The 25,457-nt window shown below is 35.2% G+C and overlaps 1 protein-coding gene across 6 annotated transcripts in view; it reads right to left on the bottom strand.

Annotated features, from left to right (window-relative positions):
- The window catches only part of LOC122753109 (complement factor H-like), a 98,255-nt gene that overhangs the window by 37,932 nt on the left and 34,866 nt on the right, over positions 1 to 25,457 (bottom strand). For all 6 annotated transcript variants that reach the window (XM_044000226.1, XM_044000229.1, XM_044000228.1 and 3 more), the window contains 5 exons: positions 13,102 to 13,281; positions 10,661 to 10,837; positions 8,433 to 8,609; positions 7,455 to 7,637; positions 7,169 to 7,348 (listed from right to left, as the gene is read on the bottom strand). In XM_044000226.1, the coding sequence (XP_043856161.1) occupies positions 7,169 to 7,348; positions 7,455 to 7,637; positions 8,433 to 8,609; positions 10,661 to 10,837; positions 13,102 to 13,281 (897 nt within the window). The remainder of the gene's footprint in view (positions 1 to 7,168; positions 7,349 to 7,454; positions 7,638 to 8,432; positions 8,610 to 10,660; positions 10,838 to 13,101; positions 13,282 to 25,457) is intronic.

The following is a 25,457-nucleotide window of genomic DNA, read 5'->3' as shown; positions in this document are numbered from 1 at the left end:
GAAAACTTAGACTAAATACAACCATGACCAGAGGAGAGCTTATCAGACTGTGTTTTATGTGGCATGAGGAATTACAGGAAGAATGGCCCAAATATGGGTCATTTGATCCCCAAACATTGAGGCATTTGTAAAGAACCCTAAGTAGATGTCCACCTGAACATTTACGTTATTCGAAAATCTGGGCCAGAGCAAGTGAAAATTATCATACTAAAAATATAAAACGAGGAAAATCCAGGCCCCAGTTTACATCTGAGTCTGCCACCCAAACTGAAACGATAGACTGGCAGACAGACATGGCCTGCCAAACCGAAACGCCCAATAGAACAACTAAATCCAAGGCCATTCAGACTGAAATTCCAAATGACCCAACTCTTATTCCCTCACCCTCTACTTCCTCCATGCCAAACAAACAAATAAAGAAAGAAAGAAATGATTCCCCTGTAGAGGAGACAGAGAAAGTAAAAATTTTTCCCCTTCAAGAGATCCTCGCCCATGGTCAAAAAGGTACTATATATAAGCTCAGACAATACACACCTTTTACACCCAAGGATTTGGCTTTATGGGGACAAAGCACTCCTAAATTTGATGAAGATCCCACAGCAGTTATCAGGCAGTTTAGAGCAATTTTTAGAGCATATCAGCCCACTTGGAATGATGTTACTGACCTTATGGAAATAATATTGTCCCCAGGAGAAAGAGCAGATATAGTAGCTGCAGCAAGCAGCCTGGAAGCCACGGGAAAGGTTGATATTGGGTGGCCTATTCAAGACCCTGACTGGGACCCCAACAACCCTGAGCATTTTGATATGTTGAAAGATGCAAGGGAAACATTGCTGAAGGCAATGGAATCCTGTATTAGAAAGACTGATAACTGGCAAAAATTTATAGATATAGTTCAGGGACCTGATGAGAGACCTAATAGATTTTATGACAGGCTGTGTAAGTATGCCAGGCAATATGCTAGACTAGACCCATTAGACAGTAGAGACGCCCATATTATCTGCTCTCATTTTGTAAGCCAGTCATTACCAGAAATTCGGAAATATTTTAAAAAGCAATGTCCTGGGTGGAATAGTTTGAGTCCTGACAGACTTAAAGAAATAGCAACATATATTTATGAAGGAAATGAGAGAGAAGAAAGGAACAGACAGGACATTTTAGCTCCAGTACAGGAAACAACAGGGCAGAGAAACTGGAAAATTGAAAATCGTTATCAACCCCCTAAATTTTGTGAGTACTGCAAAAAACAAGGACACTTCTTGAAGGAATGTAGAACTAGAAAACAAGACCTTAAGAGGACAATGACCGAGAGCCTTGAGGAATTCTTTGGGGGAAATCGAAACAATTTTGGAAACTTTTATCAGAAAGGAAACAACTGGAGTAATTATAACCCTTATTACAGGCAGAATCAAAACGGATATAAATCTTTTCAGGGGGATACAAAGAGACAGTATCAGAATAACCGTAGACCCTATCAGGGAGGAACAGAAGGACAGAACCAGAATCAGGGTAACCATGAACTCCCTCAAAGGGGGGCACAGGATTGACAAGAGGAAGGGGAGGAATGGAAGAAAGATAATGAAAGCAACATATTCCCAGATCTGGATTTTTTGAATGCACTTGTGCCAGTTCATTCACCTCCCCAGAGTAATGAACCTCATGTGACCCTCAAAGTAGGGGACACGTATTATGACTGTTTACTAGACAAGGGAGCTTCTAAATCAGTATTAATAAGCAAACCAGATGCTGGGTGTAGACCTGTAGGATTTTTGAATGTAGTAGGAGTCTCAGGAAAGAGCCAGAGAGTGGCAAACTTGAATCCTCGCATGGTATCTATGGGGCCCTTAACAGTAGAACATTCATTTTTACTCATGCCTGATGCCCCTGTAAATTTATTAGGTCGTGATCTCCTTTGTAAGCTTAGAGCAACCATATCTTGTGCTCCAGATGGGGCTGTCTCCCTACAATTGCCAGAGGATACTGTTCATTTATTACCAATTTTACTTACAGAAACTCAAGGAACAGCAGGGGAGGTATCCAAAATCCCCTCTGACATTCCTGAGTCTTTATGGGCCTCATCCCCTAATGAGGTGGGGCTCCTTAAGTCTGCCATACCTGTTACCTTTAAAGTTAAAGGGGGACTGTAATAATATTATAATTTTAAAGAATGGTTCAATTTTTGTTTTATTATATGTTTCATGTGTAACAACTAAGATTCTGAATTCCCTTAGACATGTTTTTGAGAACTTTCATTGTTTGATTTGATTAATGACAAAGCTATTTTAAAGTTGTGTTAAGCTCAATTTTCTAGGAAATTTTCCTAGCTGATTACCAGCATCCACACATCAACCCCTGAAAAGACTTCCATTCCATGATTACACCTAGAGGACATCTGAGAAAAGACTTTTAGAGACTTTAAATGAACAGTTTTGTTTTTGTTATTTTTTTTTCTCTTTTCTCTTTCTGTTATAATATACACTATCTGTAACATGTATTCTCTGCAAAGGCCCTCCCTTTGCAAGACCAATGTCAAAGCGTCGGTTCATGAGGACAAAAAGATCGCCCCTCTGGACAAAACTTTCCTCTGTCCCTTTTCTATATTGTTATTAACATATTGTTAGTTAGCATAGGTTATTATATTCTGTTATTTTTTACTGTTTCATCAAGGAAACGTACCGTTTCTTGAGGAAACAAAGTGGGGAACTGTAACGATTGGAATGACGCCACCTGCTGGAGACTTACTGTAGAAGAGTTCTGCCCATGAAGGGAAGGTCTTTGAGGGCAAGACCAGGAGTCTTTTCTTTGGCATGAGGAAGTGACACGGGCGAGTGGGAGGAGGAAGGAAGAGACTGGCGCTCAGTCTCGCTCTCTTTACTGAGGACGCTGGTGGAGAGGGGAGCTAGAAATGTGCTCTCCCTTTAACAGATAGGAATCTAGGCCTTTTCTTCTCTCTTTACCAAACTCTTATTCTCCTTAATAAATGCTTAAAAGTCTAACTCTTGCTAAAGCTTATAATTTATTGGCGACCACTCATTAGATATTTTAGACAGTTTAGCTAGAATTTTAGCCCTTAACAGAAACTGACAAGCATTTATGATGAAAAGATTAGAGCTGTAAAAAAATCAATATTTAAACAGACTATTCAAGAGAAGCATAAAAAGATAAACATGAAGAAATAATCATAAGGGGCTTGATAAAATTAACTTGTTTACATTCCTATATGATAGATGTAACTCCTAACTCATCTCAGACACTTCCTAGCTGTGTGACCCTAGGCAAGTCACAACTCCAATTGCCTTAAACATCTGGGGCCATCTCCAGTCATCCTGATGTATTACATGATATCACTGTTTGCCTTCTCAGTGAGTGGGGAAAGGGTAGGAGGAAGGGAAAGAATCTGGAATGCAAAATATAAAAAAAAAATAGTAAATAATAATAATAAATATTTTTTAAAAGATAAGGAATATATGTTGATACCTGTAACTGACATGGGTCTTTATAGTTTGTATTCTGAAATATCCTCACATGGTTGTAAAGATGAGTTGTGGACTTTAACAGGCTTCTTGTAAGCAGAGAAAAAAGAGAAAGGGCTCTCACTGTAGAAAAGAAGCGGGGGGGGGGGGACTCAGAAATTCAGGATTTGTTTATTCTTTAGAAAAGAAATTCTCAGAGAGGCTGAGGCAAGACAGTGGAAGAAAGGCAGCGTCTCCCCTGAGTTCTACCCCAACCCCCTTCAAATACTTTTAAATAATAACATAATTCCTGGAGCCATAGAACCCAAAAAAAGAATGGGGTGAAATTATTTTCCAGTGAAAGACAGTTTGGAAAGTTGGCAGAAAAGGTCTTTTGCTTCTGGGTAAGAGTACAGCACAGTCTATCAGAAGTTACACAAGTGCAGACTGGGTCCCAGCAAACCAGGAGCCACTTGGTAGCCACTGAATCAGCAGCTACAGATGATCCTGATCTCAGTCCTGCATGATAGTACCAGGGCCAAGAGGAGTGTTAGCATACCAGAGCTAATGGGCAAATAGGAGTGACCCTCTTCACAATTCCAAAGCAGAAAAGAGTGCCTGTGGTCTCTCACAGAACAGAGTGTAGGTAGGAGAGTAACAAACACACCTTTCCTTAGATCATACCATCTTGGAAGAAGTGAAAACTTACATGTCCCTATAAATATCTCTGAAAACAACTGCAAAAAACCCCTAAAGCTTGGGACAGTATGTATTGCTCCCTGGAAATAAAGCCCTACTTAAACAAAGAGTTTAAAATCAAGAAATAGGTTGGGAAAATGAGCAAACAACAGAAAAAATTCTGACCATAGAAAGTTATTCTGCTGACAAGGAAGAATAAAACACACTCAGAAAAACATGAGAAGGTCAAAGCTTCTGTATCCAAAGCCTCCAAGAAAAATGTGAATTGGTCTTAGGCCATAGAAGAGTCAAAAAAAAGAATTTTGAAAATCAAGTAAGAGAGGTAGAAGAAAAATTGGAAAGAGAAATGAAAGTGATGAAAGAAAGTCATGAAAAATGAGTCAACAGCTTGGTAAAAAAGACACATGCAAAAAAAAATACAGAAGAAAATAACACCTTATAACACATACTAGGTCGAATGGTAAAAGAGGTACAAAAAGTCAATGAAGGGTCAGCTAGGTGGCGCAGTAGATAAGAGAACCAGCCTTGGAGTCAGGAGGACCTGAGTTCAAATCCAACCTCAGACACTTGACACTTACTAGCTGTGTGACCCTGGGCAAGTCACTTAACCCCAATTGCCCTGCAAAAAAAAATATTAAGTTTTCAGATGAAGTAATCAAAACTATCTATAGCCATATGAAAAAATACTCTAACTCACTACTGATTGAAGAGATTCAAATAAAAATAATTCTGGGTTACTACATCATACCTATTGGATTGACTAATAGGACCAAAGAGGAAAATGACAAATATTGGAGGGAATGTAGGGAAAGTGAGACATTAATGCACTGTAGGTAGAGTTGTAAAGTGATTCAACCATTCTTTTGAGCAATTTGGAACTATGCCCAAAGGGATATAAAACCATGCATGCTCTTTGATTTAGCAATACTACTACTAGTTCTGTATCCAAAAAGAGATAAAAAACAAAAAGGGAAGGACCTATATGTATAATATTTGTAGCAGCTTTTTTCTGGTGACAAAAAAATGGAAACTGAGGGGATGCCCATCAACTGGGCAAGGGCTGAACAATTTGTGGTATGTGATTATGATGGAATATTATTATGCTATAAGAAATAATGAACAGGATGCTCTGAGAAAAACCTGGAAAGACTTGCATGAACTGACACAAAGTGAAATTAATATCAATACTATAAGATGATCAGCTATGAATGACAGTTATGCTCAGCAATACAGTGATCCAGACAATTCTGAAGGACTTATGATGGAAAACGCTTTACATTCCCAGAGAAAGAACTGATGGTGTCTGAATATATGTTGAAGGAGAATGTTTTTAACTTTATTTTTCTTGAGATTTTTTGTCTATGTTTTGTTTTGCAACATGACTAATATGGAAATGTTTTCCATGACCACATGTGTATAACCCATATTAAATTTCTTGCCTTCTAATTCAGGAAGAGGAAAGGAGAGAATTTGGAACTCAAAAATTTTTTTAAAAATGTTAAAATTGTTTTAACATATAATTGGTGAAAACTAAAATAATAAATAAAAGTTAAAAAATTAAAATCACTTCTATGTTTTTTCACCCTTTTTTGGAAGTAACAAGAAGAAAATCATATTAGTGGCTAGTTTTTATATAATACTTTAAAGGTTTACAAAGAGTTTTACATGTTATCTCATTTGATCTTCCAAACAATCCTGGACAATGTTGCTATTATCAATATATTATAGATGTAATGTAGAAAATGAAGCTGGGAGAAGTTAGGAGCCTTGGCCAAGATAACAGAGTTAATAAGTGTCTGGAGTAAGACTCAGACTGAAGTTTTGCTGATTCCAAGTCTAACATTGTATACTCTAGGCTACCTAATATAATTAAATCCTGTTAGAAAAGTGTTTTGTGGGGGTGGGGAGAGGCCTCAGGGGCTGCCCATGAAGGGGAAAGTATTTTCTATAACCACATTCCTCTACTTTTCCTCTATCATGTGGAACAACACTGAAGGTTTAACCTCCATTTTCACATACCAGCAACTAAGATATGTAAGAAGTAAAGGCACCAGCCTAAGTTGCCATTTTGCCTATTATATTGCAATAGAAATTGTACCCTCAGCCCCAATACTTTCTTCTAGTGCTTTTGAAGACAAACAAAAATTCATGGAGTAGTATTGTTGACAGGTGTGGGATCTGCAGGAAAAAAAAAATGAATCTACATAGGAGCATGACAGTTCCTTTGGCCACTTAAACACAAAATATTTTCAGCAAGAGTGCAGAAGTTTAAGAGATTCTTTTTTATTTATTTATAAATTTTTGCGGGGCAATGAGGGCTAAGTGACTTACCCAGGGTCACACAGCTAGTAAGTGTCAAGTGTCTGAGGCCGAATTTGAACTCAGGTCCTCCTGAATCCAGGGCTGGTACTTTATCCACTGCACCACCTAGCTGACCAAGGATTCTTTTTTTTTTTGAATAAAATTTTATTTTCCAAAATACATGCAAAAAAAATTTTTAACATATTTTTTAAAGTTAATTTCTTGTTTTGAAGACCACTATACCTTTGAAGTAAGACACCTTTGAACCTATTTTTTACATATGATGTTTATATGAAATACTTTTTATGTCATCCATTATACAATAAATGTAAGGCTTTATTGATGTTTTAATTTTAAGAAATACTTCATGACATAAACCTTGTCAAATTAGTAAACAGGCTTTATAGGAGATTAACAATTTATAGATTAAATTTAGGTTATGCTGTTTTAAATGGGGAAACCCTGCAATACAAAAGGGCCTGGGAGTAATTCATGCTTATCAAATTTGGAAGCATATATATATATTTATTATTCCACACCAATTTAAAAATAATTAATGCATAATTAATTAATAAATATTGACTGATTTTGGGAACCTTTTTGAATATGGTTGCAAATATATTTTTTACATATTACAAAGAAATGTAAATATTTGTTGACAATAAAGTTATTGACAATCTCAAATCTCTAATAAAAAATAAAAACCTGTCATTTACCAATGCATGTAGGGACTGGTGTCCAATTTCCATGACTACATGTAACTGTCTTGCTTCCAATCATTGTATAGTCCTCCTCACAGCCACATTCCACTGAAGCCCCATGGGAATAGGACCGGCTAGTTGTCTGAACATAACCGTGGACAAGTTCAGGTACTTCTGCACATCTTCTTTTATACTCTACATAACATAGATATGATTAAATTACCTTTGAAAAACAACTCTTCAACATTATCATATGGATATATGTGTACACATGGACAAAATACAGTTTACAATGTATTACCAATGCAAGTGGGTAAGGTTGTCCATTCTCCATCATTGCACTGTATTTTCTTGGGTCCTCTACTTACAAATCCGAGATCACAGTTATACTCGACAACATCATTATGACAATATTCCTTCTTGTTTGAATCCTTAGGTGTCCCATTCAGAATTTCAGGTGGCTGATCACAACATTTTACTTTCTCTATAATAGAAAGGTGATGTAAGTAAATTTGTTATTATATAGATTACTAGATCATTGATTTAAAGTTGGAAGTGGGGCAGCTAAGTGGCTCATTGGGTAAAGCACTGGCCCTGGATTCAGGAGGACCTGAGGTCAAATCTGGCCTCAGACACTTGACACTTACTAGCTGTGTTACCCTGGGCAAGTTACTTATCTCTCATTGTCCTCCCTCCCAAAAAGAATACAGTTGGAAGGGCTCTCAGCAGTCAATGAGCCCCAAACTCTCATTTTACATTTGAAGGGCAGAGAGCTTAAATGATTTGTCTAATGTCAAACAAGTAATACATAACAAAGCTGGGATTTGAACTTGGGCCCTCTGGCTCTATCTAGTACTCTTCTCACTGAACCTTGCTTGACTCTATCATCCACTATGTTAACTACCAATACTGCCCAGTTTTATGTTCTCTGCTAATTTCATGAGTATTGTATCCAGGCCTTTATCCAAGTCCCTAATAAAAATGTTAGACAGCACAGGGTGAAGCAAAGATTCATTGGGCACTCTGCTGGAGCCTTCCTTCCAGGATGACATCAAACTGCAATATATATTTTTTTATTCAACCATTTAATCAACTCTGAATACATCTGTGTCTACTGTCCCCTAGGCCCACATCTCCATATATTACATAAGTATCATAAGGAACTATATCAAATCCTTCCATAATCATTTATTTTAGTGATTACTTTTCCTAGCGATTCCTTGAAGTCACCCTATGCGCTGCCATCCTTGTTATCACAAATTTGAGAAGAAATGTTTACGTTTACATGTAGGAATACTGGGGGACCATCCAAAGTGGTAACACTGCACTGAAAGTGGTCCAACTAGTTTGAATCCATTGGTACATCGAAATGTCAGCACATCTCCAACTTTATATTTGTCTTGCCTGGGATCAGGATGTAAATTTCCATGTAGAATAGGGAGATGACATACTTTTTCTGAAAGTAAAGTAAACACAAAATAAGTGTTTTAGCTTTTTGAACTTTAGAATTTGCTCAACATGTAATTTGTTCTGATATAAAACCTTTTTAAGTAGTGCCTATCAGGAGGCTGAGTTCCTACCTTCAAAGAGCTAACAATCTACTTAAATATCCTACAGTCTCGCATAAGACCCTTCTGGTAAATAGCAGGAAAAAGGTCTCTTTTCCTCAAGTAAATTAGATTGAATAATTTCTTAGCTGGGAGAAGAAAAGTAAGAGGATGCAGAGGAAATAAAAATTATTTAAGGCAGCTAGATGGCACAGTGGATACAGCACCCGCCCTGGAATCAGGAGTACCTCAGTTCAGATCTGGCCTCAGACACTTAACATTTACTAGCTGTGTGACCTTGGGCAAGTCACTTAACCCCAATTGCCTCACTAAAAAAAAAATATTTAAAAATAACAAATTTTGACTGGGTTAGAATTAAATGACAGAGTTAGATTTCAATTTGAAGACTGGCAGAATCAACTGGGGAAAACAACCTAGAAAATGTATGGCTAGGATTATTATTTAAAATATGATATTATAGATTTGTTCAATAGAAAAAAGAGATTTTCATAATTAGAGATCATAAATTCCAATCCCCTAATTTGACTAGTGATTAAATTTAAACATCATATAGCCATTAGTTGAAAATCTCAAACCAAAACCCATCATTATGCAATACATAGTCCTGTATAGTTATTAAAACACACACAATATATCATACATATACACATATTTTGTGTATGTATATATGTATATGTGTATATATATTTATGCATGTGTGTATGTATGTATGTATGTATATATGCACACATACATACTCTGATTTAAACAACAAACATATTGTATAATAATCCAAGATATAGTTCTGAAAACTTTTTGTTTTATGATAACTCATATTTTAAATTTTATTCAAACATGATCTAAACCACTGAGTAATATTTATATTATAAAATTGGACATATTTTCCCTTGGGTAAAATATTCTGTGCCACTCTCAAGACATACATGATAAACCATTTTAATAAGTAAAACATATATTTAAAGCACAGCCCATTTGTGAGAAAACAATGATACTTGAATCATAAACTAAGAATGACTTTGGCAATTTCTAATGTCAAATTTCTAATGACAACTTAATTTGTAAAGATGCAGTATTCATCACTAGAACCTGCAGTTGCTGGCAGCTCCAAACACTGCCAAACCTACACTAGGCTGTAGGTAGAGACTTCAGGAAGAACTTCATCAAGGAATCTAGAGCAGTTCCTGGTGGTATTGGTACCCCTATAATGGAGCCAGAAAAAAAGTGCATTTTGATAATGAGCATTATTGTCTGAATTTAATATAGGTTGTGTCTAGGAAACACATAGAAAATGACTGTTATGTTCAATTATTATGCACTGACTCATCTGAATGCCTTGAGTGTTTCTTAAAGCATTCTTATTTACTGGATCTTTAGGTTGATCTGTAAAGAGTCTATTTATTTCCATCTATGATAATTCTGCAAGAAACAGCTTATATTATGAGCATTAATCCTGGAATTACTGTGAATGTGCTGAGGTAGAACTCTAGTAGAAATCTGACCTGGCAACTTCTTCTGTAGGTACTGCAGGTTCCATTACTTCTGGGACAACAGCTAATGACTTAGAAAACAAAGTTCCTACTATAAAAATGTTGATGTTCAAAATGATTTGAAATATATGGTTTTAGCAACGGAAATGAGACTAAGATGTATTAACATCTGACTTGACTCTCAAATATAGGACCACTAGGCCTTTCCACCTGTGCTTACATCTGAACTCTCAAAAACAAGTTGTCTCCTTTATTATTAGAATATGACATGTTTGAGAGTGGGGACTGTTTTGTTTCACTTTTACCTCTTCAGATATAAGCAAAGAGCTTGGCACATAGTAAGTGTTTAATAAATGCTTTATCATTCATGAAAAAACATTAACAATTAAAATCCACCCATCCACGATTCACCATAAAACATTTTTTTTCTAAAATTAGGAAAAATAACTTACCATAGCATTCAAGAACTGTAGGCCACTCATCATTATCACATGTTTTGAAACCTCTAGTTTGCCCATTTGTCATTTCATATCCATCCATGCATTCATATTCTAATCTTTCCATAGGCTTCAGAAATGTCTTATTTCCTTTGTATCTGGCATTTTCAAAATGTGGAATATCACAGATTTCTAAATCAAAAAAGAAAATTGGAATTTTATCTCTAATGTAACCTTATGTATATTTCAACTCAGCATATCAGACTTCACAGAAAGCCTCATCTTCATTTCTAAGATTTTAAAAAAGAAAAGTGGAATGAAATACAACAAATTGAAAAATAAACAAGATTTCTGCATTTTCCCCCCTGGAAACATGGATTTCTAGAAATCCATTTCAGGATTTTATTTAAGTGCATGTTTCTCATAGGACAAACATTTTGAAACACTTAGAATTTATTTCATAAGCATGTGTCTAAGTTAAATATGGAATTTTGAAAATGTTTCACATGGACTGGCAGTTTCTCTAAGAGAAAACTAAAGTAAAAAGGGAATACATATAATACTTATAGGATATCCTATGGACTTGGCTTATAAATCACCAAGAACAAAAACCTCTTTTTCTTTATAATTTCTATAGATATAAGTAAATACACTATTCTTGTGGTCATCATGCCCCAGTAAAAAGTTAAGAGGTTAATTGTAATAAAGCTTCTTTTTCAGGACACTAAGGTCCCATTTGGTTCACTTGAGAATATACTGAATATAATTAATTAACATCTTTGACAATTAAAGTAATTGAATTTCTAACTTACTACAAGGTGATGACTGGATCATCGGGGAGAACTGTGCTATGTGGTATAATAGAGCAAACACAGGATTTGCAGGTCAAGTACAACTACAGATTCCAAATTTTCTACTTACTAATACTGGTATCTTGGGTAAATCATTTAAGATTTGGGGGACTAAGGGGGCTCATTTGTTTGAACAAAATCAGGGGGAATAGACTAGATGATTGCTATGATTTCTTCTAGATTTGTATCAATATACAAAAATCTGCATATTAATAGGTGAAATTTTTATGCATGAACTGCAAAAAAAGGCAGAATCAAAAGAAAGATCCTAATATCAAGTTAAGAAATTAAAGTTGTACTGTAAAATCTGAGCCTAAATTTATTCCTTAGAACTCCAAGCAATAGAGAACATTATAGATAAATGCTTGTTATCTTTTTCTGACTTTGAAGAAATGTGTCACAGGCTGAGATGGCCCAATATTAGAACCACAGTAGTGACTCTAATAAGTTTGATCTGAATTAAGCCTTATTTGTAGTATGTTTCTTAGACACCTACAATAAGAGAGGAATTGGGAATATAAAGATTGAAATGAAATAATTCCTGTCTCAAGGAACTTATATTTAACTGAAGGGACAATATGTGCATATAGACAAGTACATAGAAAAATAGAATGAGATTAGGAGGAAAATTCATTAAGAGCGTATCAAAAGAGGTACTTCATAGGAGCTTCTAAGGAACTTAGTAATTGTAAGAGGCAACAATGAGGAAGGAATGCAATTTAGGCAACAGGCAATGAGGTGAAGAATTGTCATACTAAACACTCCCTGTGTCTAAAAATCACTAGCACATTCCTGGGTAAAAGAACTTTGGGGTATGGGAATGCTTATTGGGTTTAGGTCTTTAAAAAACCTTCATATGTAAGCCCCTCTGAATCCACAGCAATGTTAAAAAATGCCAATATCTCCTACTCAGTTGAATAAAGGGCATAAATTTGACTGTTCCCATTAAAGACCACAAAGTTACAAAACCACATTAACCTTCAATCATTATCATACTACATATTATCACATTTTTTTCTTTTTCTTTGGTTTTCTTTTTATTAGTTTTACACTGTTGGGGAGCTAAGGGTAAGGAAGCAACCAAAAAGAAGAATGCAAGAGACCTAGCAGTAAAATCCATTGACATTCAAGAACCTTTGGCTATCCCTCATTGATTTTGGCTAACAGTAAAAGGCAGGAACATTTATTCATAAGAGAGAATATGGATAGGACATAGGGAATCTGTTTACCCCAAAAGAACTACACTCATAAATATATGTAAAGATAGAGCTGAAGGAAATCTTCTGGTCTGCCCTCCTCATTTTACAGATATGAAAACTGAGGCTTAGAGAGGTTGAATAACTTGCCTATCTCACAACTAGTTAGCAATGAAAACAGATTAGAATCAGATATCCAGGAATAGAGCAATTCAGTGTTATTATTATTTTTTCTGACTATTCTAGTCAGCCTTTCAAATTTGTAGGCATTTAAACCAGGATTATCTAGACAATATCTGCCTTTTATAGAATCAAATGAAACTCTTCATTTCCTAGAAGTAGTGTGTAGTAGGAAATGTATCCCTAACTACATTCAGTAAGAGAGTGAATAAAAGATGAAATTACTCACTGATACACTTTGGTTGATTCAACCATCCTTGTTGTCCACATGTGACAAAACCTTCTTTTTTTCCATCTGTTGTTGCATATCCTTCTTTACATTGATATTTTGCTAGTGTATTGACAGGGTAATATATTTTTGATTCAGAAAAAAATCCATTCTCAAAATAATTTTTGCGTGTGCATGTTTCTGAAAAGGAAGGATCACAAGCAAATTATTGACATGGGCTCATCACTGTCTTCATAGGAAGGCAATAAATAAAACAATGGCATAAAAAGGGGAAGTTAGTTTTATAAAAACCAATGTACTTCACTCATTGATAACTTTAGTAAGGTAACTCTGTCAACAATTGGTCACTTCTCAGATAGTTGGAGAACTTTCTCATAGGTCAAGGAGACATAGACTAGTCCTTGTAGTTTGAATCACTGAGGAAGTATACAGATTCTGATTACTAGATTATTAAGGTCAGTTGCCAGGAGACATCCTTTGGTTGGTGGTTCTGAGCTGCCCATGGAATTTAGATGTAGGAAATGTTGATGATGTTCCTAGGAGTTCCCCAAACCAATCTGTCAACATGAGAATCTCTAGATCAAGTTAATTGAGTTCAGAATTGGATTGCTCTCCACCACTGTGATTTAAATATACTGAGGCAACTGAATATTGGATGGTGGACCTGAAATCACAGGACAATAACATTTCAGAGCTGCGAAAGACTATAGGAGGAATCTAGTCTGGTTCATATTAAAGTAGTCATCCCCTCTAGAACATTCTCAATAACTGGTCATCAAGCCTCTGATTAAAGACTTCCATTGATTAGGAACTCTCTACCTGGTAGGCCTGCCCATTCTTCTTTTTGATAGGATTAACTGTTAGGAAGTTTTCGTTACACTGAGGGTTTGTATTCCTTTAACTTTACTGCTTGTTCTTAGCCTTTTCCTGTGAGGCCAATTAAAGCAATTCTAATTCCTCTTCCATATAACATCCCTTCCTCACACTCATCCATTTAGCAAATAAGCACTATCCATGTACCAAGCACTGTCCTTAAGCCTGGGGATACAAAGAAAGACAAAAAATGTGTCCTTATTCTTAAGGAGTTTGCCTTCTAGAAATGGAAGATTAACTCATAAATAACTAAGATCGTATAATATGAAATGGAAAATAGTCTGAAAAAGGGAGTAATTAGAAGTTGGATGACTAAAAAGGCTTCCTGAAGAAGGATGAATTTGAGTTGAATCTTGAAGAACAACGGTGAAATTAAGAGACAGAGGTATTATAGACATGGAATTGGGGTGGAAGTAGGGAGTGACCAGCACGAAGGCATAGACAGCAAATAAGTTCAGTGTAACTCGATTGCTAAAGTGTGCAGAAGGGAATAAACTGGAAGAAGATTAGGAAAGTAGGAAAAGGCCAAGTTGTAAGGAATTTTAAGTGCCATAGAACTTTATCTCTAATTTTGGACATAATAGGGAGTCACTGGGCTTTATTGAGTAGAGTTACTTTTTAAAAAATCACTTTCCCTGATGATTAGAAGATAGATTGTAGTGAAGAAAGATTTGAAGCATGGTGATCAACCAGAAGGCTAAAACAGTAGTCCTGGCAAATGCTACTTAGGAGCTTAACTTGGGTATTGTCTATGAGGAAGGGAAAAGGGGATGAGTAAAAGAGGTGTTGTGAAGGTTGAAATGACAGTGTCTAGCAGTATATTGAATATATAGGGTTGGTGAGAGTGAGCTGCTGATAACACCCAGGTTATAAAGCCTGGTCAACTCTAGGAATGGTAATGCTCTTGACTATATTAGGGAAATGTAGAGGAGTGAAGTGTTTGGGGAGAGAGAAGATAATTGGTTTTGTGTTGGATATAATGAGTTTGATATTGCTATAAATTTTCTAATTTAAGATATCCAAAAGATAATTGATGATCTGGGACTTGAGCTTAGGAAAGATACTAGGGCTGGATATATAGAGATGGGACCCATCTGCATAGAGATCATAATTGAGCTCATGAAAGCCAATGAGATCACCAAGTAGTTTAGTACAAAGGAACAAACAACAGAGAGAGAAGGACAGAGCCTTGGAGAATTTCCATAACTAGTGGTTGTGGTATGAATAAGGAGTAGTCAGAGAAATAGGAGGTGAACAAGGAGAGAAGAATGTCATGAAAGCCTACAGGAAAGATTTATGCAGGAAGGGAAAGTGAGCAACAATTTCAAATGTTGCCAGAGAGCTAAAAATAATTAGGATTGGAAAAAATCATTAGATTTGTCAAATGAGAAGTCATTAGTAAGTGTGAGAGAATAATTTCAGAAAGTAAATACCAGATTGCAAAAAGTTAAGAAAAGACTAAGAAGAGGCACAGCAGAGGCACCTATGATGATTGCTAACTGACCTTCCCCTGACATAGCTTCCAATCCCCTCATCACAACTGTCATTCTCTTCTGAGTTTCAACATCCTTCCTGAAATATGGCACCTGGAAAGGAACAATACACTAAGACTGAGTAAAGAAGGACTATTTTACCTATTTTGGGAAAGACTCTGAGAGGGTGCCACTACATTTCTCAGCAATGCCTGTTTTAAACCCTTCCCCAAATGGAAGAATAGAAAGGTCAGGTTTCTTGGTTTTTGTACCAGTACTAAAATAGCATTATTCCTTTCCAGGCTCAGCTCAACTGCAACCTCTTGTGGGAAGCCTTTTCTGATACTTTTAATTGTTCATTATGACCTCTCTTTTCACAGGATTGTTTACAGACATAGCTAGTTACATGTTCTAATCCCCCAAAAGAATGTGAATTAAGGAAAGTAGGGGATGTTTTTTCATTTAATTTCTGTATACCCATCACCTTGCATACTTTGGTGCACAAAATTTCAAAAATGATTATTAGAATGGATGTGTAATAATTCAAAACATCTCAACACTTCTACCATCTTTCTCCCCTTCTGTTCTTTTCTCTTTCTCTATTTTTTCCTACTTTGCTTTTTCTCATATTTCTCATATTTCTCTTTTCCTTCATTTCTTCCTTCCATTCCTTACATTTTCTCCCCATTCCTTAATCTTTTTCACTTTATCTTTTTCTCTTCCTCTTCATCATTTAGTTCCTTCTTTTTTCTTTCACTTTCTTTCACTTTCTCTCTTCCCATTTATCTTTGCTTCTTTCCAAATCTCCTTCTCCTTTTGATTGTTGTTGTTGTTGTTGTATGTCCATCATTCTTGATGAGGACCATGACATTGAGGCGATGTCATGATTTGTAGTGAATTGGATTTAAGCAAGGGAGGGTTATGCAAGGTCACCAACCTCACTCTTTCATTTAGAGTTATTTGGGTCCAGTGGCACATTGTATGTCAGGACTGGAGATGGCCCTGGATATTTTTTTGTTTTGTTTTGTTTTGTTTTATGGCAACTGGGGTTAAGTACCTTGCCAGGGTCACACAGCTAGTAAGTGTGCTTTTGAACTGAAGATGGCACCGTATCCTTTGATGCCTATTTGTACTGAGGACTGACATGAAGAAATTGTGGTGTTTGTACGAACAAAATAACTGTGAATTGTTATCTAAGTCATCTTTTTTCCCCTATCCACATCCCTACTTTTATGATTCAAATGTTTCATTCACTTTAGGACATGTCTCTCTATCTGCTTTCCTTAGGCAGTTTCCGAAGACAGTGTCATACCTAAGGATTCTAAGCAATCTTTAACTCCATGGAGGAAAAGTATACAGAGAACTTTATTCCACTGGGAAATAATACCTGAACTCGTCAAATTCTTTTGTTACAACAGGTAACATATGTAGGAAGCTTGTGGGAAATTACAAATTAAGGTTGAAGACATTTTTGAAAATAGGTATCTTGACCCACATTAACTCTAACTTTATGACCCTTGCAAATTGTCCTAAATTTAATCTAGAGATCCAACCTTACAAAAAAATTCACAAATGGATTTTTCAGAGCTCCTTTTTAAGACCACCAATTCAATGTCAAAGAGTATTTTATGTCAAAATATTTTCTTTATTATTACCAGGAATTGGGTAACAGAAAGAGATGTTAATCTGTTTTGAAGGATTTGCCATTGCATAATCTCATGTTTTCAGTACATTTTAATGGTAGTGGATGAACAAAAACTCAAATGTCCTTATAGTTCCATAACTTATAGCATATTTTATATTTATGGAGAACTTTAAGGCTGAAGTATCTCATTTCTGCCACTACAATGTTATTTCTCTTAACAGCTGTTGCTTTGTGTATTGGGGGGAAAAAAACAAGAAAAGGGAAAGTGACCTTTTTCCATGAACTCTCCCCAGGTCCCACCAATGACTATCATAGAAGGCCAAAGGTAGAGAGGAAAACCTTCCTTCCTTTAAAATGAGAACAAAAGGTAAATGCAAGATTAGAATTGAAAGATAATCTCTTCTATAGAGTTGGATGAGGAGCAAAGTCAATATTGTTCATTCAATATTTTTGTGCCATTGATGAAGCACTAAAATATTACCCTAGCTTATCAGATGCCCTATTGTTCTTTAATGAAAAGATATTAAAATTCAGTCTGTATAACCCAAGCATCTCCCTTTCCTCCTGTTCTGAATCAACAAGGTCACATTTACAAAGAAACCTTAGCTTCTCTGGCATGAAAAAAAAAATTAAAGAAACCATATGGTCTTTCAAAACCTGTCTTTTCAAATTTACTGCACATTATTCTGGATGCACTCTACATGGCAAACAAACTGGCTTTCTTACTGTATACACTGTGTCTAACATCCCAGCTCTTCTCTCTGTGCCATTATCCAGGCTAGACTAGGTCTGGAATACTCTATTATAAACTCCCTATCTTCCTTCAGAGCTCAGCTCAAAGGGCTACTTTCTATAGGAAACCTGTCCATATATATTTTGTATTTAACCTTCTGGGTATGTGTTACTTCCCTTCACAAGAATCTGTGTGCCCTGTGAAGATAGAGCCTTTTCATCCTCTTTGAAGCCTCTGTGCCTGACACTTAGTAGGACCTTTATAAATGAGTGCTGAAAGAAATATTATACATATAATGAACTAGTGTTAAACAGAACAAAAAAGTGAATCTACCATAAGTATTCAACACAGAACAACCTCTGTTAAATCCCCTCCCCTCCAAAGCACAATATGGTTAATGATATGGGGGTTGGGACTATTAAAGTTCAAACTGTCCAACTAGCTACCAGGATGGACAAACCTAAGATTAAAATCTATAGAAGGAAAGTCAATTAGTTATGACTACTACCTGATCTCGGAGAAAGAGATAACTCCAGAAGTCAGGACTATCATAGCAAAAGAAAATCCCTCTGCCTCTCAGGAAGCTTTCCCCAACCCCAGAAAGACCTTTTCAGAGTCCCCATCAGTCCCCCCACCATTCATCCTCTATAAAGGCTTTGGCCTCCCTTCTGTTGTATCTAAGCCATTTTCTCCCCTTGAGGAGAAGTCTTTGACTTCCCACTTGATCACTTTCTCCAGTACCCAAATAAAAGACCATTTTATTCTAATTGGATTGTATGTGTCGAGGTGTAATTCATTAAAGAGGAATACCTAAGAACCCACCATAACCCATTTTTCCTGTGACAGTGAATAAATAGTCATTTGCTATTAAATCGAATGTATTTGGGTATTTTGTACTGTTGCTATTTAAACTATTTGCCTTATTCATCTTTGTATGGAGTTGTAAAGATGTACATATAATGAGAGAGACCTTCCAGTTCTGTACCAAATGTCCTGTGTCAGGCCAATACTTTGAGGTTCCTGCTGTGGTATTTGTGGAAGGGGTCATCAATTTCCCAGTCCTGCCTCTTCCAGAAATACTTTGTCATTTTACTGAGCAGTTTGCTCTGTGTTCTGTTGCAGAACACCTTTTCCTTGAGGTGTCTTTTCATCAGGTTTATTTTCCCACAATCTCTTCTTATAATCAGTCTTTTTCCTCAGTCAAAGCCTGCAGTGGAATTAGAGGGACCTAAAGAACATGGCTTTCACAGATTCCATTTTCCTTTTCTCAAGCCACAGTATGTTAATCTTCTGACAGATGGTTGTAGGACAGTTACAAGCAAAGGGCTACACTATTAAAGATTGCTGAGGATGACCACATTTCAGATTTCTGTGAGAAATGATTATTAATAACCAACATCTGAAGAGATGCAGAGTTTCCACCTTTCTTCCAAAACTGACTTTAGAGGTCCACTTTCTCCTTGAAAATAAGATTGCATTGTATTTCTTCATCTAGATTAGATCCATCCCAAGTATGCAAGGAATTTACGGTGGGGAAGTTCATCATGTTCTATTCAAACTTGGCTAGAGATAGCCATTTGTCTAGATAGCCAGGCCTCTCCATTCAGATTAGGTACCTTCATTCCTCTCTCTCCCCATTGAAGAGGAGGACATTCTTTGAATTGATAGACTACGTCTGGAGATAATCTCTTTGAGTAAGGGTCAATTCTAGTCCCCATTTACCACCTACTGTTTCAAGGGTATATAAACTCTGTGCCTCTTCACTATGGGGTTTTTGGTTTGGGAGAGATATCCAAATGACTATACTTTTATTAATAAACTGCCAGCCTTATCATCAAATTGAATCAATTGCCTGGAAAATATATTCCTCAAATTTTTAATTGTCCCAAAGAGATGGAACTATATATATATATAAAGAACCCTGATATACTATAAGAAATTATTAAGGAAAATTGCCTTGAAGTTCTACAATAAGAGAGTAATGCAGAAATAGAAATAAAATTTACCATTCATCATCTGAAAGAGATCCCAGGAGGAAAACTTACAAGAATGTAACAGGAAAATTTCAAAACTCCCACTTTAAGGAGAAAATATTAGAAACAAAGAGAAAAAACATAATTTAAATAGTGTGGAGAATCAGACTGGAATTCATTAGACCTAGCAGTCTCTTAACCATAAGACCATAGGTGTTGGAAAATTGTTTTTCAAAAAGCAAAACAGCTGGGATTGCAGCCAAGAATAACTTCTCCAGCAAAGTTGATTATGATCCTGAATGAAAAAAAATTAGTACTTAATGCACTCAAAAACTTCAGGTACTTGCGACAAAAAGAGATCTCAATGCAAAATTCAATATAAAAGGTCAGAAAAAAATATAAGGAAAATCTTAAAGACTAATTCAGATCAAACTATTTACTTCCAATATATGAAAATGTTATCAGTCTTCTTAAGACTGTCATCATTACTAGGGCAATAGGAAAAAAAAGGTAGGAGGTGAGTTGTATATGATGGGGTGATTCTAAAACAAAATTATGCAAAATGTAAAATAGACAATTTTGGTCATATATAATGAAAAAACTTTTGTACAAACAAAACCAACACAACCAAAATTATAAGGAAATCAGAAAAATGGGAAGGATTTTTGAAAAAAGTATCTCTGATAATGGCCTCATTTCTCAAATATATAGAGAACTGAGTCATATTTATTTAAAAAAACCATGTCATTCCCCAATTGATAAATGGTCAAAGGATATGAACAGGCAATTTTCAGACAGAGACACCAAATCTATCTATAGACATATGAAAAGTACTCTAAATCACTATTGATCAGAGAAATGCAAATTTAAAAAAAACACCTCTGAGGTACCACTTCATGCCTATAAGAGTGGCAAATATAAAAAAAAGGAAAATGTTGGATTTTGGAGGGGATGAAGGAAAACTAGACACTAATCCACAGTTGGTGGAGTTGTGAACTGATCCAACTATTGTGGAGAGCAATTTAGAACTATACCCAAAGGGTTTTAAACTGTACATACCTTTTGATCCAGCAATACCACTTCTAGGTTTATATCCCAAAGACATCCCCCAAAATGGAAAAAGCAGATTTGTACAAATATATTTATACCTGCTCTTTTTGTGGTGACTAAGAATTGGAAATCAAAGTAATGCCCATCAATCAAGCTGTGGTATATGACTATGGTGGATTGCTATTGTAGTATGAGAAATGACAAGCAGGACAATTTCAGAAATGCCTGGAAAGACTTATATTAACTCATATATAGTGAAGTGAGCAGAACCAGGAAAAAGTTGTGCACAGTGACAGCAATTTTGTTGGATGAAGAACTGTGAATGACATAACTATTCTCAGCAATACAATGATCCAAGACAATCCCAAAGGACTAATGATGAAGCATTCTATCCACCTCCGAAAAAAGAACTAATGTTGATTGAACACACACTGAAGCATGCTATTCTTCACTTTGTTTAATTTTTTTCTTTTATTCAGGTTTTCTTATACAGAATGACTTATGTGATAATATTTTATGTAATTGTACATGTAGAACCTATATCTGATTGCATACTCTATCAGGGAGGGCAGAGGTTAGGGAGGGAAAGAAGGATAGAATTTAGAACTAAAAACTTTAAATAAAAATATTTATTATCAAAAAAATAAAATAAAACAAAATTGGATAGGAAAAATTAAGAAGATAATATCTCATAAAATGGGGTGTGAAAGGAAGACTGATATAGAGGAAACAGGTGGGAGTGAAGGACTAGTAGTGTTGGGACCTTACTCTAATAGGATCTGGGTTAAAGAGAGGAAAAAATAACACTTAAAAGGGTATTAAAGTTCTCTAAACTTATAAATAAATAATAGGCATAGGAGACAGGATAAAGGAGGACATTTTAGAAGGGTACATAGATTAAGATTTAGGAGCACGGGGGAGGAGAGAGGATAAGGGAGGGACCCTTAGAAGAGTTGCAGAATAAGGAATAGGACAGTAAGGGAGAAAACAAAGTAATAGGGATAGGGTAAAAAGAGAGTCTGAGAAGGATAATAGTGAATAAAAATAAGATGGAGGAAAATTGACAACTAGTAATTACAACTTGGAATGTGAACAGGATTAACTTACCCATCAAGCAGAAATGAATTAGAAGTCAGAAGGCAACAATATGTTGTTTATAAAAAACACATTTAAGAATGAGAGAGAAACACAGAGTTAAAATAGAGGATTGGAGAAGAATTTATTATGCTTTTGCTGATGTAAAAAAGGCAGGGGTATCAATCATGATTTCAGACAAAGTTAAAGCAAAAAGAAATTTAATTAAATGAGATAAACAAGGTAATTACATTTTGGTTAAAGGTATCATAGACAATGGAACAATATTAATACAGAATCAATATGCACCAAATATTATAGCATCTAATTTTTTTTAAAAGAAAAGGCAAATCATTTACAGGTATACAAAGATAATTGTTTTATAATAGTAGGGAACTTAAATACTTCCCTCTCAGAACTAGATAGATCTAACAAAAAATTTAAAAAAGAAGTGAAGGAAGTGAATAAAATTTTATATGTTAAATATGATAACTATCTAGAGAGAACTCAATAGAAATAGAAAGGAATACACCTTTTTCTCAGTGGTTCATAATGCTGTTATGAAGACTGACCATATGTTGGGATGTAAAAATTTTATACTTAAAAGCAGAAATATTAAAAGTATCCTTGTCAGGTAACATAGAATAAAAAAATCACATTTAATAGGGTATGCGTAGATGGAAAATTAATTGGATAGCAAACAACCTAATCTTAAAGAATCGGTGGGTTAAGGAACAAATCATAGAAAAACCCAAAATGATGGTCTAAGACACCAAGAAATATTAAAATAAAATCAAAGAATGAAAAAAAGAGAAAGTAAACTATCTTATCAGAAAAACAACTGATCTGAAGAATAGATGAAAGAGAAATAACATAAGAATACTCATACTACCTGACAATTACAATAAAAAATAATCTTGATCCAATATTGCAAGGAACAATCAAGGGAAATTGACCTGAAGTTCTAGAACAAGAAAGCAAAGAAGAAATAGAAAAAAAAATACTGTTGATTACCAGAAAGAGATTCTAGGAGGAAAATAAAAGAATATTCTAGCCAAGTTTCAAAGCTCCCAGGTTAAGGAGAAAATATTGGAAGCAACAAGAAAAAAACAATTTAGAAATCATGAAGCTCCTAAGTTGAAGGGCCATAGGTCTTGGAATACTTTATTATGTAGATCAAAAGTGCTAGAGTTACAACCAAGGGAAACTCACACAGCAAAGTTAAGTATTATCTTGAATAAAAACAAAACAAAACAAAACATTCAATGAATTGAAAAACTTTCAGGTTTTCGTCGGGGGCGGGGGGGGGGGAGAACAGAACTTAAGGGAAAATTCAACATATAACATCCAGGAGACATAGAAAGTAAACATTAATTATCTGATACTCAATAAGGTCAAATTGTTTACTTCTTATGTGTGAAAACATTTATTATTACTTTTATGATTGATATCGGTATTTGTTTGAAAGAAAGGCTTGCATTGAGCTGAGTATAATGGGGTGAGTCTAAAAAATTTTAGAAAGAGATAAAAAGGAGTAATTTACAAATGAGACAAAAAATGATACAGAAGAAGCTAGGAGGGAGGAAGGAGGTTAGTGCTGTAAACTTATGCTCATTGGGAATGAGATAAAGAGGTAAGAACATGTGTATCTAGAGAGGTATAAAAGTCTTCTAAATTCAGAAAGAAATAAGAGGGCAAGGATATAAGCATCACGGGAGAGGATAAGGAAAGAACTCTTGGAGACGTGGGTAGTTTAAGGAATAGGAGGTAAGGTATCAGGTAGAAGTAAAACAGAGGAGTGATGATGGATAGCGTAAATAGGATGAGAAGGATAGTGAGGAAAAATTGTAAGGAGGAAAATACAAAAGGAGTAATTATAGCTTAGAATGTGAATGGGATGAATTTACCAATAAAACTGAAACAGCAGATTAAAATTTGAATTCAACAATATTTTGCTTTCAGTAAACACTATAAAAATGAAAAATATACAGGAAGATAAAATAAAAGGCAGAAGTAGAATTTACTATTTAAAAAAAGCAGCGATAGTAATCATGATCTCAGACAAAGCAAAAGTAAAAATAGATCTACTTAAAAGATGGAAGGAAACAATATCCTGCTAATAGGTGCCCTAGACAATGAAGAAATATCAATGCTAAATACATACACACCAAATGGTATAGCATCTCAATTTTTAAAGGAAAAGTTTAGTGAGTTACAGAATGAAATAGATAGTAAAACTATACTAGTGGGAGAACCCAGCTTTCCCCTCTTACGCTAGATAAATTTAACCACAAAAGAAACAAGAAAGAAGTTAAAGAGGTGAATAGAATTTTTTAAAAATTAGATTTGAAAGAACTCTGGAGAAAATTGAATGGGGATAGAAAGGAATATAATTTTTCCTCAGTGGTACATAGCACCTACATAAAATTAACCAGGTATTAGGGCATAAAAACCTCACAAGCAAATGCAGGAAAAGAGAAGTATTTAAACACAAACTTTTCAGATTATAATACAATAAAAATTACAGTCAATAAAGGACAGTGTAAAGATATATTTTAAATGAATTAGAAACTAAATACTCTAATCCTCAAGAATAAATGGGTCAAGGAACAAAATAAAGAAACAATCAAAATTTTATTAAAGAGGATAAAAGAAACAATGGCCACATACCAAAACTGATAGGATGAAGAGAAGGCAATACTTAAGGGAAAATGTATATCTCTAAATGTTTTAAAAATTTTTTTTGGTGATGCAATTGGGCTTAAGTGACTTGCCCAGGGTCACACAGCTAGTAAGTGTTAAGTGTCTGAGGCCAGATTTAAACTCAGGTCCTCCTAACTCCAGGGCCAGTGCTCTCTCCACTGCACCATATAGCTGCCCCTCTAAAATCTTATGTCAATAAAATAGAGAAAGAAAATCAATGAATTGTGTGCACAACTAAAAAAATTTGGAAAAAGAACAAATTAAAATTTTCCAACTAAACATCAGTTTGGAAATCCTGAAAAACCAAAGGAGAGAGAAAACCACTGAACTAATAAATAAGTCTAGAAGCTTATTTTATTTAAAAAAATACAATTAGAAACAATAATAAAACTTTGTTGATTTGTTTTTTAAAAAGGAAAAAAAGAAAGAGTAAATTATCAGTATCAAAAATGAAAGGGGTAGGGGGCTGCTAGGTGGTGCAGTGGATAAAGCACCAGCCCTGGATTCAGGAGCACCTGAGTTCAAAGACAGGCTCAGACACTTGACACTTACTAGCTGTGTGACCCTGGGCCAGTCACTTAACCCTCACTGCCCCACAAAAAAAAAGAAAGAAAAAAGAAAAGAAAAGAAAGGAAAAAGAAAAAAGAAAGGGGGTAAATTCACTACCAATGAAGTGGATATTAGAAGACTTGTTAGGTGTTATTTTACCAAATTACATGCCAATAAATCTGACAATCTAAGCAAAATGGATGAATATTTACAAAATTTAAAATACTCAGATTAGCAAAAGATGAAATAGAATACATAACTCAATTTTAGAAAAAAGAAATTGA

This window comes from Dromiciops gliroides, chromosome 4 (genome assembly GCF_019393635.1).
Source record: "Dromiciops gliroides isolate mDroGli1 chromosome 4, mDroGli1.pri, whole genome shotgun sequence".
Taxonomy (NCBI): domain Eukaryota; kingdom Metazoa; phylum Chordata; class Mammalia; order Microbiotheria; family Microbiotheriidae; genus Dromiciops; species Dromiciops gliroides.
The sequence above is the reverse complement of the archived record's forward strand: the minus strand, read 5'-3'. Positions and strand labels throughout refer to the sequence as shown.